At 38.1% G+C, this 17353-nt stretch overlaps 1 protein-coding gene across 1 annotated transcript in view; it reads right to left on the minus strand.

The window, feature by feature from the left end:
• CCDC170 (coiled-coil domain containing 170) overlaps positions 1–17353 on the minus strand; it is a 103114-nt gene that overhangs the window by 68484 nt on the left and 17277 nt on the right. Inside the window, exons 2-5 of the mRNA XM_036769146.1 lie at positions 12457–12591; positions 10132–10388; positions 3560–3704; positions 782–967 (exon numbers count right to left, since the gene is read on the minus strand). Of these exons, the coding sequence (XP_036625041.1) occupies positions 782–967; positions 3560–3704; positions 10132–10388; positions 12457–12591 (723 nt within the window). The remainder of the gene's footprint in view (positions 1–781; positions 968–3559; positions 3705–10131; positions 10389–12456; positions 12592–17353) is intronic.

Genomic DNA, 17353 nt, shown 5'->3' on the forward strand with positions numbered 1-17353 from the left:
ACCACTGGTCATCCAGTCTCAACTGAATATCACTGTTCTGAGTGGAGACGATCAAAGGAAATATCCTCAATGTTTAGCCCATCTTGCCTATGGATATCCTTCACCCAGCTTTTGAAATATAACCTCTCTCATAAAGTAGAACCGCCTCTACTTCTCCTCATTTTCCATAATCATTTATATTTAAACATGGCCTCCTGTGACAACGATTTAATTTTCTCTTTATGGTTTCACTGCTTCAAGTGTTCAATCCAGTCTATTTTTTGCTTTGTAGAAACTAATCATTTTAATAGTATACAGTTATATATAATAGAATAGTTAATAGTATACAATAATTTGCTGTCCCCGGATTTTAAAATTCAATGCTGAAGATAAAGAGTTAAAACACAGTACACATTTAATTCTCATTTTCAAATAGATCAGACAAAACAGAGTCTGGCAGATGAGATGATTTATTTTGCCTGGACAATATTTAGAACTAAACATTCTTCCTCTACCACCTCACTAAAAAAGGCACAGTGTATCAGAAGCATTTACTTTTCAATGATACACATTAGAAAGAAATAAATGGTATATTCAGTTCCATCGGGGCCATACAGCTCACTAAAGCTACTTTTAAGGAGATTTTGCCTTTTTTCCCTCATTGAAGTCAGTCATCTCAGAACAATGACCCTGCCTCATTGGCCAACTCTATTTTACAAACGTGAACTCTAGAAGAGTGCTTGCGCACACAAGCACACACACACACACACACACACACACACACGCACTTCACATACTGTACCTTGTTCAGCATTTCTTTCTCTTCAATGCAGGAGGCAGTTTTTTTCTGCTCTTTGTTTACTTCTGAAACCAGTCGCATGATGGTCTGTCTGCTGGCTTTTGCCTCCATCTCATGGACATTTATAGTCTCTTCAAGAGTAACAACCTGTTCTTTCCTAAGTGCGTTTTCTTTATGCAGCTCCCTAACCTGAAGAGAATAAGGAATAAAAATGAACAACTTTTTATATTTTCTATGAGCAGGTGCTGATCTCTACACAACTCACTGGGCTAACTGGTCCAAGGAGCAAAAATGACACTACATTGGCCTGAAAGATCTCATTTTCATAGACAACCTCTAAATTCTGCAGATATGAGTTTATTAAGCCATCAAGTTAATATTAATCCGAGAGTAGCCTTAGGGAAATAGTGGCAGGAGCCACTGTGACATTTTCTAAACCGTAAAATAAGGCATATATTCATCGAGTCTGACAGACGTGACAGGTACAGAAATTATCTTAATGCAATGAGGTAAGGGGGATGACAGCAGTAGGAACAAATGTCAAGTATTTGTAAGAAGACTTTTAATTCGGAATTGCATGCATCACAGCACTGCATGCAATTATCATGTAGTAGTAGTAGTAGTAGTAGTAGTACTAGTAGTACTAGTAGTAGTAGTAACAGACACTAGCATTTATATAGCACTTTATGGTTTGCAAAGTTCTTTACAAATATTATCTCACTTTATCCTTACAACAACCTTGAGAGATAGGTGTTATTATTATCCCCATTTTACGGAAGAGAAAACTGAGGCAGACAGAGGTTAAGTGACTGGCCCAGGGTCACATAGCTTATATGCATCTGAGGCTAGATTTGAACTCAGGACCTGACTCCAAGTTCAGAGCTCTGTACACCGTGCTACCATGTCAATCCTATCCATGTGAAATGTACACTTATTTCAGTAAGAGATACTTTTGAAAAGTCAAATTTTTTTTCAAAAAAAGCTCCTAGTTTTATTTATTAATTCAAGAGGTTTTTTTTTCTTTTTTCCATTCAATTCTGTTCATCTCTTCTTTGATCTTCAGAATTTCTATTGAGGACCAATGACAAAGAATGCTACCGACCTCTTAACAAAAAAGTGATTGACTCAAGATGCAGAATAAGAGCTACATTTTTGAACATGGCCAATGTAGGGAATTTGTTTTGCTTCACTATGGTTCAAAGCACTGGGTTTTTAAGACTCAGGACCTTGAAGCTGTAATAACTAAGCTCAGCCTAATGAGAAAATACATATCTCTCCCTTCTTTGTGGAAGTAATGGAGTATAGGTATGGAACCAGCAGGTGCTGGTTAATGACAAGTGGGAGATTCTACTTGGGACAGGTAGAATGCTTAGATTCCTGATAGAGACCAAGGGCAAAGAAAGCTTGAAAGAGACAAGATGCCATTTCTTTAAGGCCCAGTGAACATTAGAGACTCTTACCATGGGAATATTGTATATATTAAGTTATTTTAAGTTTTCTACATAAATCCTAAAGAACCATGTGTATTATTTATTTGAAGTAAATAATCTTTCATTTTAATTATAGTGACCGTGTTTTGTTTAATGCCTGCAACCTGATGTTAAATTTTTTTATATAAAAATCTCAGGCTGATTTTACACAATCTATACTCCTGCTTTTATAAAGATTCAAAGTGAAATGTTAATGTCATCGAGATCAGTTTTTCCTTTGGCTTTGTTTCTAACTGGAAGGGTAGGCAACGTAACTTTAAAGCACATGGAGAGCCAAATACATACATACACATATGCATGTATGCATATGTTCTGTGTTTGTGTATATGTGCGTATATATTGCATGTATTTATTCATTTGCATGTTATCTCCTGCACTAGAGGACAGGGAACTACTGTTATTATTTCTTATTTGTGTCAAGAGTGTTTAGCACAGTGCCTGACATAACTGTTGCTGTCATTCGTGCTGTTATGCGCCCTTCATTCTCAAAGAGGACCATGGCATCATGAAGGGGATGCCTTGACTTGCAAGTGAATTGGATTCAATTGAGGGAGGGATGTGCACAGTCACCAGGTTCACTTTCTCCTTCGAAGCCGTCTGATCCAGTGGCCAGATATTGATCAGGACACCTGGAGATGGCCCTAGACCCAGAATGTCTTCCCCTCCCAAACTGATTTCTTTTCTTTCTTTTTTTTTTTTGACTAGGTAAAAGAGGCCATTCTTTGTCTCATATCTTACCTAGCCTTAATCACTGAATGAGCATTGCCTCAGCCCAACTGAGACCTGGGAAAAGTCTTAACTTAAAAAGCCCAAGGTCTCCCACTGCAGCTGGGGCCTGACATAAAAAGCACTTAATAAAAGCACATTGTTTGATGGATTGTTGATTTAATTAATCAACCTACAGATATACTTAAAAAACAATTAAGAAGTCAATATAACTAAAATCAAGTGAGCTGAAAAAGGCCTTCAAAATCATATTGTCTAACTCCTTCATTTAACATATGAAGAAAATGGGGCCCAAATATATAAAGTGACTTAATCAAGGTCACTCAGCTGATTAGTGATAGGTCTCCTGATTTGAGACCAATTTCCTTCCCCCATAATTGGGGAGGGGGGGGAGGCAGGAAGTGACTTACCCAAGGTCACATAGCTAGTAAGTGTGTCAAGTGTCTGAGGCCGGATTTGGACTCAGGTCCTCCTGACTCCAGGGTCAGTGCTCCCTGTGCCACCTAGCTGCCCCACCCCCACAATTTTTTACCAGAGTAAATTTTGTTAAATTTGCAACAAACACCTTCGAAATTAAATGCTCCTGAAATTCCTCTTCGTTCTTCATGTCCATTTCTAAGCAGCCAGAAAGTTGGATTAGAAATTCCTCGAATTTCCCGCTGTTCTTAGCTGCTTGGTTCTTGCTTTCTTCATTTTCTTTTGAAAACTTTCTAACCAGCAAATAACAAATACATCGAGATTAACAATACTGGAATGTCATGTTTCGCAAATGAAATTGAGAATTGTAAACACTTCTGTATATGCTAGTTTATTGTTCTCATAGAGGTTTCAACAAGAATGTACTTTGCTAAAAAAAAAAATTGTTAGTTAGGGTTAGGAACCAGCTTTTTTTAAGCTAGTAAATTGCATGCTTTGACTAGAGGCTAAAAATCAATGTGAAGCCAGGAAGAACAAAAATAATTACAGACACACATATTCTCCTTCCCTAGGCTTGTTATAAAATGTTTGTCACAGATACCTTCGCCCATCACCAATTCCTTTCAATCATGACCAAAGCACAAAATCAGTAGTGAATTAGAGTTCAATGATACATGCATTGTAGATTTAAAATCTATTGAAAATAAAATACCCATTATTTAGCAGTTATAACATCACAGGCCCCAAAATAATGCATGTTTTCTCATCTTAGCAGCCTAGAATTTGCCTCTGTCTTTCTGCCTAGAAGGTTAGACAAAGGAGAATAAAACTCCTCCTAAAGCCTCCCTTTAAAGAGGGCCAAGTTCAGACAGTTGCTCTGCTTGGCTTCACACTGCCATCATTGTGCCCCTGTCTCGTACCCTCTGTCCTCCACCTTTTTTCTTGGCTTCACTCTGCCATCATCATGCCCCTGTCTTGTACCCTCTGTCCTCCACCTTTTCAGCTTTCCTTAGTGTGCAGACTTCCACCATTAGATAGTAAGCTACTTTAGGGCAGGGACTTTCTTTCTTTTTCTTAATTATATCTCCAGAACTTAGCACGTGCCTGGCACATTGTAGGTACTTAACAAATGTTTATTTTATTATTGAATTGTAGAATTTAACATTGGAAAAGACCTCAGAAACCACCTAATCTAACTACCTCATTTAAAAAATAAGAAAGCCAAGGTCCCAACAGATAAAGTGACTTGCCCATGATTACACAGAACTAAGATAAGAACCAAGATATTCCCTCTCCTCTTAAGATAGTTTAAAATAAATTATTTTAAATTTTTCAATATTGTCTGCTGATTTTTTTCACTTTTTGTTTTCACTGGAGCAGCAACAAATATTTTTTGGGAGCCAGGGGGGAAGCTGCTTCTTTGTATAGCAAGACAGAGATATTTTGCACTGGTAGGAATAAAATATAAAATTAAGACCTTTGCAGCTGGAATAAAGGGCATCTAAGGTGGCACAGTGGATAGAGTGCCTGGAGTTAGGAAGACTCATCTTTATGAGTTCAAATTTAGCCACAGACACTTATTAGCTGTGTGACCCTGGGCAAGTTACTTAACCCTGTTTGCCTCAGTTTCCTCATCTGTAAAATGATCCGGAGAAGGAAATGGCAAACCCCTCCAGTATCTTTGCCAAGAAAATCCCAAATGCATCACAAATAGTTGGACATTACTGAAACAACTGAACAGCAACAAGCTGAAAGAAATATACAGTAAAGGCAGAAGTGTAGGTAGGCCTAAAGCACGGAGTACATTTAATTTCTGTTCTTGCTCAACACATTTACATTGATAGACAAGAAGACCATGAGAGTAAAGTGGGCTTCCAAGTACCTCCAGCCTCCATCTAATCCTGTAGATTGTATTCGGAGGGAGAGGGAGTTAGGGGACAGGGAAGCTGGAAAGTATAGTCCCTGATCTGGTTGTAGAGAAATGGATCGCTACAAAGTGTTTAAAAGAAGTTGCAATAAATTTCTAACCCTATATTGGATAGCCATCTGGGACTATAGACTTTGAATTGGACGTAAAAGCATGTAGTTTAAAACACACACACACACACACACACACACACACACACACACACACACACATACACACACCCCTTTAGCCTAGTGCTCATTGGCTGACTTCTGTTGGCTGCCCTTAGCTAAATGCAGTGGCTAATAACTTCGGCTACAGACTAAAGAGCTATTAGCTTGTCTTTGTCAGGGAGAGACTTTTCTAGTCACTGAGCTTTAGTCGATCATTGTCAAGAACCTAGGAGATGGCCCTGGGAAACTGAATAATAATCATAATATGTAGCACTCTAAGGTTAGCAGAATGCTTTATAACAGATATGCTCTTTACAACAGCCCATGGTAGCAGAGGAAAGATTACTTACTGACTATGAGACCCAGAGGAGATGTCTAGTTGAATGGAGAAGACTCGATAGCCATCGGATAACAGAAGAAAGTGTGATCACCAGAGTATGTCAGCATCTCCACAGCATTAGATAGGTTAGTTATCCTAGACAGTCCCATAAATGTGTGCCTTCCACATATGCACCCTGAACATACAAGTTCTTAACATGTGTCCCTTCATGTATGTTCTCTGGATTATGCCCTCAATATGTGTTACCTATTCACTTGTATTCTATGCATGTGCCTGTGTGTGTTCTCCACCCCTAGCAGCATCATAGCCCATGGATAACATAAGTCACATGTGAGTCAAATCATTCTTCAAAGCCCCTCTAAATATAAAAAGATCAGGAATGGAGCTAAGTAAACAGACAATTGTCTCATCTATTGTGCTTGGCATTGTCTCTATGCCTTCCCCACCCTCTCATCTACATAAGAGAATGGAAAAAATTTAGGGTTTGAAAACTAGGAAACTTCTGAGCTGTTACGTAGTTTGAGGGCAAATAACTAATCCCTGATTTATAGCCTTGCATTCACAATTTAAATGGAAAACTCATCACTAAGTAGGGCAAGATCTCTAACAGAGGAACCCAAGCCTCTGGATCTGGAAGAAAAGTCCAAAGAAAAGACTAAGCCTGAGAATCTGAGAACATTAGTTACCTGAAAGACCCCTTCTCTTTGAACCACATGTTCTTTATCTTTTTTGTGTCATGCACTTCTTGGGCAGTCTAGTGGGACCTATGGATCTCTTCTCAGAATAATGTTCTTAAATGAATAAAATAAGATACATAGGATTTCAAAGGAAACCAGTGATATTGAAATAGGGGTTTTTTTGTCTTTTTGAATTTAAGTTCAAAATTTTAAAAAAAAGAAATAATTATCAAAATATTTTTTAACAAGCTATGGCTATGTGACTCTGGGCGAATCACTTAAATTCATGGCACTAGAGACAGCCTCTAAGACTGAAAGTTTCGGGACAGTTACAAATCTATATTAGGAAAGGAAATTTTCCTATAGAGACAAAAATCATACCTCTTCCCCGTAAAATACATTGAATGTAATGTTTTAAAACAAAAACCAAAAGGGAAAATGTTTAAAATAATAAGAAGTCTTAACCACTTACGTGTGCAGAAACCTACAGTTTTAATCTTTATGGGGCCCAGTCCACAGAATTGCCCCTTTTCCTGGCTATATACCATTGAGGTAACCTTTTCTCCCTTCCAGCACCCTATGTATATCATCATTCCCAATCATAATGCAAGCTCTTTAGCTGCAAAGAGTGCCTTTTTTGCTTTTATCAGTGCTTAGCTGAATACCTGGCACCTAGTAAGTGCATAATAAATGCTTTATCATTGAATCAATCAACAAGTATTTATAAAACACTTGTGTTTGTCCTTTGTTTTCGAAGAGGACTATACCTGACATCAGGGAAATGATGACATGATTCAAAGTTGACTCTGATTTGAGTGAGGGAGGGCTGTGCAAGGTCACCAGACTCACTTTCTCCTCCAAAGCCCTCTGGGTCCAGTGGCCTGATATTCATTAGGATGACTGGAGATGACCAAGGATTCAATGGGAGACCCTGACCCTCTGAGGATAAGGCCTTTCATGTACTCACTTAGAATGAGGTGATGCCCATTCAGTGAATAGGCCTCTTTAAGAAGTGAGTCAAGGGATGGTCCCTTTAATTAGGAAAAAAAGAAAAAGAAAAACATCAAGCTAAAAGGGGAAGACCCTCAGGGTTGCTATTCCAAAGAAAAACAGTTACCATTGACATTTACTCTAAGCCAGGAGTGCCCAAAATACAGCCATTAAGTGGAGCTTGGGCAGGACCATGTGGACCATTTTCAAGGAGGACCATGACATCAGGGAAATGATGGCATAACTTGCGGTTGACTTTGATTTGAGTGAGGGAGGTCTGTGCAAGGTTGTGCCAGGCACCCTGCTAGATGCTAGTGACATAAAAAAGGGAAAAGGCAGTCCCTTCCCTCAAGGAGCTCACATTTTGATGGGAGAGACAACAGGCAACAACTAAGTATATATACAAGAGCAATACAAGTAAAAATGGAAATATAATTACCAGAGTGAGGGGACCAGGAAAGGCCTTTTGTGGAAAGTGGGATTGGACTGAGTCTTTAAAGATCCAAGGAAGCCAGAAGGTAGGGAGGCAAGGAGGGAGAGCATTCTGGGCATGGGGCTAACGAAAAGGCTATCTCAATATTCCCATGTTTCAAGAAGAAAAGTCATCTTAGGTCATGTCCTCACTAAAAGGAATGTTTTCTTCTCGTCTCAAAGAGAACAATCAAGTTTAATCCCTGGAAATGAGAGTAGCCAGACCAAAGTCCCAATCAACTACAAGTCTTCAAGAAACATAAAGATGAGCCAGCCAAACAAAATCATTCAAGTTCACATAAGCTTGTGTTCCAATATGGAGTTTTCACTTCAGAATTTCAGATGAGCTTTCTGAAATGCCAGTGGCCATTTCTAATACTCTAAAAGGCCATTAAGAAGCATTTAATGGTAAAATGGACTCATTACTGTAATTGGTACCACTTTTTACAGACAGTAGATGGTAGTCATGATTACTGTTTTCCCTCCTTACCATGTTTATTTTTTCCCTGCAAACTCTTCTGCTGTACTCCACGTGAAATAAACCATATAATTACATGTACTCAAAGGCATATCATATTTCTATTTAGAAAAATGTAGAACAGTAAAAGATTAGTTTTGCTACGACTCATTTAGCTGTTCCTTTTTTGAGACTATAAGAATTGTATTCGTTCTTTGGGACTCGAGATAGCCCCCCCAAGATACTACATTTTCACTCTCAGCTACTCCACCAGAAAAGTGCCTAAGAGTTACGTAAGGTAAGGTTAAAAGCCTGGAAAGAATTGAGGCCATCTAAATATTCTTAATAAAAGCAGGAATATGAAACAAAGCTGATTGAGATGGAGAGCCATCTCTGAAGTAGTTTGTCGTAGAAGGTTTAATCCTTTGCCTTTTCCCCTCATACTCACTTGCATGGGAAACCATCTAAGTGGCCAGTCTCAACCCTTTCCAGGCTTTGATCCCTTTGCTATACTTCTTATCTCATGACACCCAAAAAAAGATTTACAAATTCTCTCTCTCTCTCTAAAAATAATAATGGCTAACACTCATATAGCATTTTGGTTGTAAAAGTGCTTTATACATACTAATCTCATTTCATCCTCACAACCCTAGAGGCAGGTATAGCTATCACGATCCTCATTTTACAGATGAAGAAACTAAGAGAAAGGTTAAGTGACTTGCTCAAGGTCACAGAGCTAGGGTCTGAGACCAAACTCAAACTTCGGTCTTCCAAATTCCAAGTCCACTTCACCACCTAGTAGCCTTAAAAAGTCTTTAGTGAGGTTTAAGGGAAGGTTTTAAAGGTTTAAATGTTTCAATCCTTATTTAGCTAGCTCCTCCCTTTTACAGGACAATCACAAATACAGTTCAGGTCATTTGCTAGCCTTTGCCAGAATTCAACAGGGTTGAATGAACCCTGCTTACAAATAGGTTCAAAATGATGAGTATACCCCACTGTTAATATCAGAAAAATGGTAGTTATAACTGACAATTATTCTATACTTTTAATGTTTAGAAAGCATGTAGTATAAGAATTACTATCCCTACAAATCAACCAACAAACATTTATTAAGTGCCTATTGGTGCCACAACCCGTTAGGCACTAGAAATAAAAATACAAATTTTATAGGTAAAGAAACTAAGGCATCCAGGGGAATTACTTGATTTGCCTAGGGTCATTTTAGTAGCAAAAATACGGCCATAGGGAGATTCCTACCTTAATTCTCCTTGCTCCAAACCCAGTCTTCCTTCTGCTATGCAAGGATGCCTTAAGAAATATATCAGAGCATCCTGGGTTGTGACATATCTCTCTGAAAGGGTTTATAAATGAATGATGTCTTCTACCCTTATCTTTGACTCAGCAATTTCAATTATTGATCCAAGCAGAAGTTCCAAAATGTGAATCAGATATTTAATTCAGTATCCATCCATTCTGAATGAATACTGAAGACTCCTGATTTTGTTGAGGTTATTGTTGGCATATAGGAAGAAAGGACTTGTAGAATTTTTACAGGATTATAAAAACATTTAAGATCAAAAGACTTTTGAAAACTGAATGCAAGACCACAAAAAAGTGAGATGCCCATCACATTGCTTTTGTCCCCTCAGACCATAGTCTGGTGGCTTAATATCAAATGACATGACATTTTATTTTCACTTGCTTACTTTAATTTAGCTTCTAAGTCTGTGATTTTCTTCTTCAATTCCTGGTTCTCCTGGGTTGCAGCATTAGCTGTTATTTCTGTTCTCATTTTGGATGTGGCAAGTGCTGCGGATTCTTTCTCTAGCTCCTGAACCCTGTCTCGCAATGACATGAGAAGAGACGACTGTCTTGCATTGTTTTCTTTATAGCTCTCCATTTCAGCCTTCAACTCCTGGCATGAGACTTCTTTAGAAAACATCTTAGAGCGGAGATCCAGAAGCTAACCAAGTAACAAAGAAGGAAAAAAGAAGAAACTGAGGAACTTAGCCAACTGAATTTAAGAAACAAGTATTGTAGTATCATTTTACATATATGTACATTATTCTTTCCTATTGCTGATTATCCTTTTGCATAAATCATCTTCTCTATTTGAATAAGAAAAACAAAGGGGAAAAATGATATCTAAACAATGTTATTTATTCAGCCCTTCCTAAACGCATTTAAGCAATTTCTTGAGTTTATTTTATTCTCTTTCAAAATATGTCTGTGGTACATTTTGCAATTGTGCACCCATTTCCAAAATCTGTATTGCATTGTTAATATTGCTCCATACTGCTTTTAAAAATGAAATTAGAAACAAATAATTCGTGTTGTTTGTGATTTCCTAGGTATAAATATCTACACACACACACACACACACACCCATACACACAAAAAAAAATCATTTCTTCATCATGCAAATACTGTCTCCTTGTTTACTTTCTGGTAAAATAAAAAAGTACAAATGAGAAAGAGAAAATAACATAGGCTTTAAAAAAAACAACGGCCAGAATCAAAGTAAAGTCTCTACGAAGAGTATGCTAAGAACAAATTTTACAGTGCTATGAAAATCTAAGGCAGTGGGATTCTGAACATGGTGTCCTAGTGAAGCCATGATCCCAGTAAACAATATACAAAGGGCTTTCTGAACTACCCCCCTTGGATATCTCTTTTCAACCACCAGGGCTACAACTTCAATTAATTAACTTCCAGTTAATGTAATCACCTGGCAGCCTTGCAGTCACAGTGAGCTACCCCCAGATTATTCCTATGATCTTGAAGGGCAGCCGACGATACAATGGATAGAATGTTGGGCCTGGAGTGAAGATGACCGAGTTCAAATCTGGCCTCAGATCCTTACTAACTGTGTGACCCTGGGCAAGTCTTTGGAGACAAGTCATTGGCAAACCATGCCAATATCTTTGCCAAGAAAACATCAAATAGGGTCACAAAGAGTCTGACGAGACTGAAAAGTTTTGACTCAAAAGTGACTCAACAAAGACAACATCTATATCAGCTGTAAAATGGGGATAATAAATAGCACCTACCTTCCAGAAGACTAAATGAGATAACAGTTGTGAAGCACTTAGCACACCTGGCACATGGTAAGCACTACATAAATGTTAGTTTGTTAGTATCATCATCATCATCATTAAAGGGGTTCCTGGTTCTTATGCAGAGAAGTAGTTTGGGACCAAGGCCTTCAGAAATAACTGAACCTCTTTTAGAATTTGTGAGGCAAAATACAGTGGAAAGACCACTGGATTTGGAAATAAGCTTTGGGTTTAAATCCTGGGACTGACACACCTCACTAGCTGTATAAGCTTGGATAATTTACTTAACCTCCTCAGGCCTCAGTTTCCTCATTTGTAAAAATGAGAAGTTTGAGCTAATAGCAAGATTTCTTCCAGCTCTTACTCTATGATACAATTCTTCTGTGCTATGACCCACTACAGACTTGAGCCAGGAGCCCTGAATTTCCAGGCAACAGATGAGTTCCAACATGTAATCACGGATTCCAGTCATTTCAGAGGAGTCCTCTTCCAGAAATTTTTCCAGAACCCAAAGGATTCAGAGTCATTAGGGAAAAGAAATCAGGGTTGGGCTTCTAAGTATAAGTCAGCTCAGACCAAAATAAGATATGTGTAGAAAGACTGCAGGCTTCATGAGCCCATTCTAATCCCAAAATAGTACTCAATTTTCAACAGATTTGACCAGGGACTTGTGTTATTAGGCAAAAGCATTATGCTCTGAGATACAAAGAATACCTAGTTCCTAAGGAATGTTTCATTGCGATCAAAATGTTGGGGGGTGAGCAAGCTAGAGTTAGCTATCCATTAGGAGGTGGTGTTAAGACACACTCTCTCACCAAGCCATAGATAATGGTATCTGCTATCCTGTTACTACTTACTTCTCCTTTGCTATAGAGGAAGTAAGGGTCTACTTTCACAATAGCATGTATGGTTAACTGCTATTCACAAGAATTGAATCAGCACAATTAAATTAAGAACGAAAAAGAGAAACCTTACCTCAGACTGAACACATTCAAATTTGACCAGAGATGCAGCAAGTTCACTGCGGGCATTTTCTGCAGCTTTACGATAGTGGTTTAATTGCTCACGAGTGACAGGGACATCTAAAAGATGATCCTGGAGAGTCTCCCCCTAAAAAATAAAACAGTGTGCCAGATGATACTTTCCTTCCCAGTGAGTCGATGCTAAATAAAAATTCAAATATTCTTTGTACTCCCAATGTATCAAGTAATATGCTGTTCAGAGTCTATCATTCCCATTTTCTGAAAGCTAAAATAGATCCTAATACCTTTTCGAATCCAGTGAAATCTGCTATTTACATCTTTTAGGGCATTGCATCAACTGATTAATGCTTGGGTCCCTTTCTACTCTGTTATTCCCTCACCCCGAGATGAAATCCTATTTCACTATTATTCTCTCTCATGCTCTAGTCTACGTACTAGCCAAGCAAATCAAAACTAGATAAAGCAGGGTGAGGAACCTGCAGCCTCGAGGCCACACGTGGCTCTCTAGGTCTTCAATTTCTAGGTCTGAATCCAAACTAAAGGTTTATTAAGATGTGTTCCGTGAAATTTGGATTCAGTCAAAGGGCCACAGGTTCCCCACCCCTAAATGAAGCATATAAAATGTTTTGCAAAAGGGCCAACCTTGAGAAGTAGTATGATAAAACAGATAGTCAGCCTTAAAGCCTGAAAGATATGGATTCAAATTCTACCTCCATACATATTGGCTGGGTGACCCTGGGCAAGACAATTAGCAGCTCTTTAAGATTATCAGTTGCAGAGAAGATGCCAATCTAAATTGGTTATAAAAGTTTCCTCACAGAGTCCCCTATACCAGTGGAATGCTAGCTCCCAATACCAGTTGCTTGTATTTTTATTCCCTGTACTTAGCACAGTGCCTGGCACACGATAAGTGCAATAAGGCTTGTTGTCTTGATGTAAATGTGAACTATTATTATTGTTATTGTTATTAAGTCTGTTTACATTTTTATCATCTACCACCACTAAGCCTTCATACGGACCATTCCCCTAACACTACCTTCACTCTTTCTAACCATGTCCCTTACGTCCTTGCTAAAGACTACCTTCTCCATGGAGGCTTTTCAGAGTAGATCAGTCAAAAGCCACACACTCTTATATTGGCTCACACAATCACAGAATAGAAAGGGGACCTAAGAATCGATCCAATCTAACTCATACTTGAACAAGAATCCATCCCCTTTACAATATCCCCACCAAACAGGCATCCAGACTTGGATGAACCACTATCTTCCAAAGTATTCTGTTTCAGAGATTCGAATTGTTAAGTAGTTTTTGTCCTTACATAGAGCCTAAAACTCTCTCTGCCCATTGCTCCTGGTTCTGCCCACCTGGGTCAAGCAGGACAGTCTATTCCCTCTTTTAAGAAACAACCTTTCATTGGCTCTTCTCAGCAATGCAAGGTTCTAAGACAGTTCGAAAAGGCTCATGATGGAAAATGCTATCCAAATCCAGAGAAAGAAGTACGGAGTCTGAATGCAGATCAAAGCATACTATTTGCTCTCTCCTTTTTGTTTTGTTTTGTTTTGTTTCTTCTCTCTCGTGATTCATTCCATTGGTTATAATTCTTCTTTACAACATGACTAACGTAATAATATGTTTAATATGAACGTATATGTAGAGCCTGTATCAGATTGCACCCTGCCTTGGGGAGGGGAGGGAGGCACAGAAAATTAAAACTTAAAAGCTTGTGGAACTGAATGTTCTAAACTAAAAATAAATTAATTAATTAAAATTTTTAAAAAAAGAAAAGAAAAGAAGAAACAACCTTTCAAATACCAGAAGTCAGTAATGCAGTCCCTAAGTCTTCTCAAAGCTAACTATCCCCATCTGAATCAATCAATGCCCCTATGCTGTAATCTTCAGGTCCCTCACTATCCTAGTTATTCTTTTCTGGAAATTTTCTAGCTTTCTCAATGTCTTTCCTAAAATGTGCCAGCCCAGTACTTGAGATACAGAATGACAATGATGCCTAAGACAGAACACAGTAGGAATATCATCTCACTCATTTTACCTCTCAATGCAGCCTAAGAGAGCATTAATCATTATTAGCTGCCATGTCTCACTGTTAACTCATATTGAGCTTTTGATCAACTAAAATATTTTGATCTTTTTCACATGAACTATGTTGACTCTCCCATCTTGTACTTGTGAAGTTAATTTTTTTAACCCAAGTGTACAATTTTATACCGCGGCTCAATTGACTTCTCCCCAGTCCAATTGATAGAATTACAGAAAGTAGGGGACAGGTAACTGGGACAATGAACTGTTCAGGTCTTGAAATGAATTAAGAGATAGAAAAATAAAATTCCACTCAAAACAACTACAGAAGATATAAAATATCTACGAGTCCATGTACAAGAAATATACAAGAAGTTTATGAATACAATGACAAAACACTCTCTTGCACGGTCTACTGCCTTTCACTGCCTTCCAGGGAAGTAGAGAAATACCAATCCGTCAAGCTAGGTTTCCCACCTGCCTTAGGAGAAAAAAGGGAAACACCATTCCACATGGAGTGGGTCTTTTGACTTCAAGGGAAGGAGTAAAATGCCATTCCATTAGTTTCATCCCTAATCCCCTTCCCTAATAGGACTCCAGCCTGAGATCAGATCTCAAGGGATATTGATAACCTTTCTGAACTCATTCCTCACTGATTAACAAACGCTGCCATTATTTATCTCTTCTGATTCATGTCGTAATTCCTTGTAGCAAAAGCAGCTGCTTCTTCCCAAAAGATCCAGCTTTCTCACAAGTCAAGTAACAAGCATTTATTAAGCATGAGTTGTGTAGGAGGCATTATGCTAAGTATAAGGGATACAAGAAAAGGTAAAAGACAGTCCTTATCCTAAAGGAGCTAATGGAGGAGACAATACGCAAACAACTATATACAAACAAGATATATGTAAGATTAATTGGAGGAAATCAACAAGAGGAAGGTACTTGCTTTAAGAGGGACCAGAAAAGGCTTCTTGTAGAAGGTAATATTTTATCTGAGACTTGAAGGAAGCTAGGATGTGGAGATGAGGAGGGGAGAGTTCCAAACATGGTAGACAGCAAGTGAAATTGCCAAGATGCAGGAAATGGAGCTTCTGGTATTTGACTAATTACTATAAGACAAGGATTACTCCTGCTCTTCCTTTGTAGCTCTTTCACCATACTATCTATATAATAGGATTATAGAGCCAAAGCAGGGGTTCTTAAATTAATGTCTCTCCAAATAGATTTCAGGGGGGCCTGTGAACCTAAATCAGAAAAAAAAATACATTAGCATTTTCTTCAATTATTTAAAAATATTATTCTGAGAAGGGGTCCATAGACTTCAAAAGATTGCCAAAGGGGTCTTTCACATAAAAAGGTTAAGAATTGATGATACAGAGCCAAAAGGAATCTCTGAGGCCATCTAATCCTACTTCCTCATTTTCCAGATAAGGAAACTGAGGCCCAGAGAGCCTAAGTGACTTCCCCAAAGTCACACAGGAAAGTATTATGTGAAAAGAAGGATTTGAACCCAAGTCACTTTGGCCACAATTGATAATCAAAAAATATTATTGTTCACATTACTAAGATTATGACAGGATTAACATGTGGTGAAATGATAGGAAAAGAAAAAAAGGTAAACGTGGAAAACCACTACATCTTTGTAGGATAATGTTGCTGTTCATAAACAATAAGGTTCATGACAGAATATAACCATAAGATTCACATGACAAAACCTTGTGGTTAGTACATTGAGTCACTCTCCATCCAACTTAAAATGCTTATCCCTCTACCTAGACTGAGATAGCTTGGTGTGGGGAAGAAGGGAAGGGATGAGAAGGTGGAAGTCAAAGGAGCTATAGTGTTGTGATAGGAAGCATACTTTAATTTTTATAATGTAAAAACTAGAATAAGGCATAAAGTCATCTTTCTAACTACTGAATGAAGTATTTCTGCTATCATCAAAGTGACAAGGCAGCTGACTTAGAAGTCAAAGATTGTCTCATGAATGATGAATCATCCAAGTTCTTTTACTAACCCATTTCATAATCTATTCATTCTCATTCTACTGAATTGACCTCAATAAGTTCTTATTAAGTCTCTATCAAACACAAAACACCCTGGATTAGGTCCCCTCAATTTCCCGCTTTTGTCAAGAATCAATCCTCTGCTTAGGCAGACACTTAAACCCACACCCATTAAGTACAGTTTGGTCAGGATAGTTTGGTCTTTTGTGAAAGATGCTCCATCAGAAGGCAATTCATTTTCTCTGGATCTGAAAGTAGTCTATCTACAAGACATTTAGGAGAAATACCAGTAAAACCTGCTCTGGGATAGAATGATCATTTAGCTGCTGAAACTGCTACCTGGGAGTCATGAAAGCAAACGTCACCTCAAACTTTTCAGTGGGAGTTGTCATGGCCACTATGTTTCAATATGCAAAGCCCCCAAAACAAATCTTTCAAAGAGCTTAGTAACTATTTACGTTTGTCATTCAGAAGACATTCAAAGAGGGTGATAAGTATGTAATCTTGCCCAGAAAATACATAAGATTTAACTGATTCTTCAACAAGATAACCACAACCTGTGCTGCCTCACTCAATGGCAAAAAAAAAGGACTTTTTATTCCTACCCTAAGCACTATGGCTACATTTTCCAAAATGGGTCCTACATTTGCAGATCTCTTGTGGGTGGTTTGCCCAACTTTTTTCCCCAAAAATTAATCAGAAAAATCTATTCTTTAAGACCATAAATATTTCCTTAGAGGCTTAACTTCCCAAAGATAAAAAGATAGTAGCCATCTTCCTACTATCTTATATTTCATCATCATTATCATCAGTTTTAAAAAGGGTGTTAATCCAGCATGTATGTGA

Source organism: Trichosurus vulpecula, chromosome 7 (genome assembly GCF_011100635.1).
Source record: "Trichosurus vulpecula isolate mTriVul1 chromosome 7, mTriVul1.pri, whole genome shotgun sequence".
Lineage (NCBI taxonomy): Eukaryota > Metazoa > Chordata > Mammalia > Diprotodontia > Phalangeridae > Trichosurus > Trichosurus vulpecula.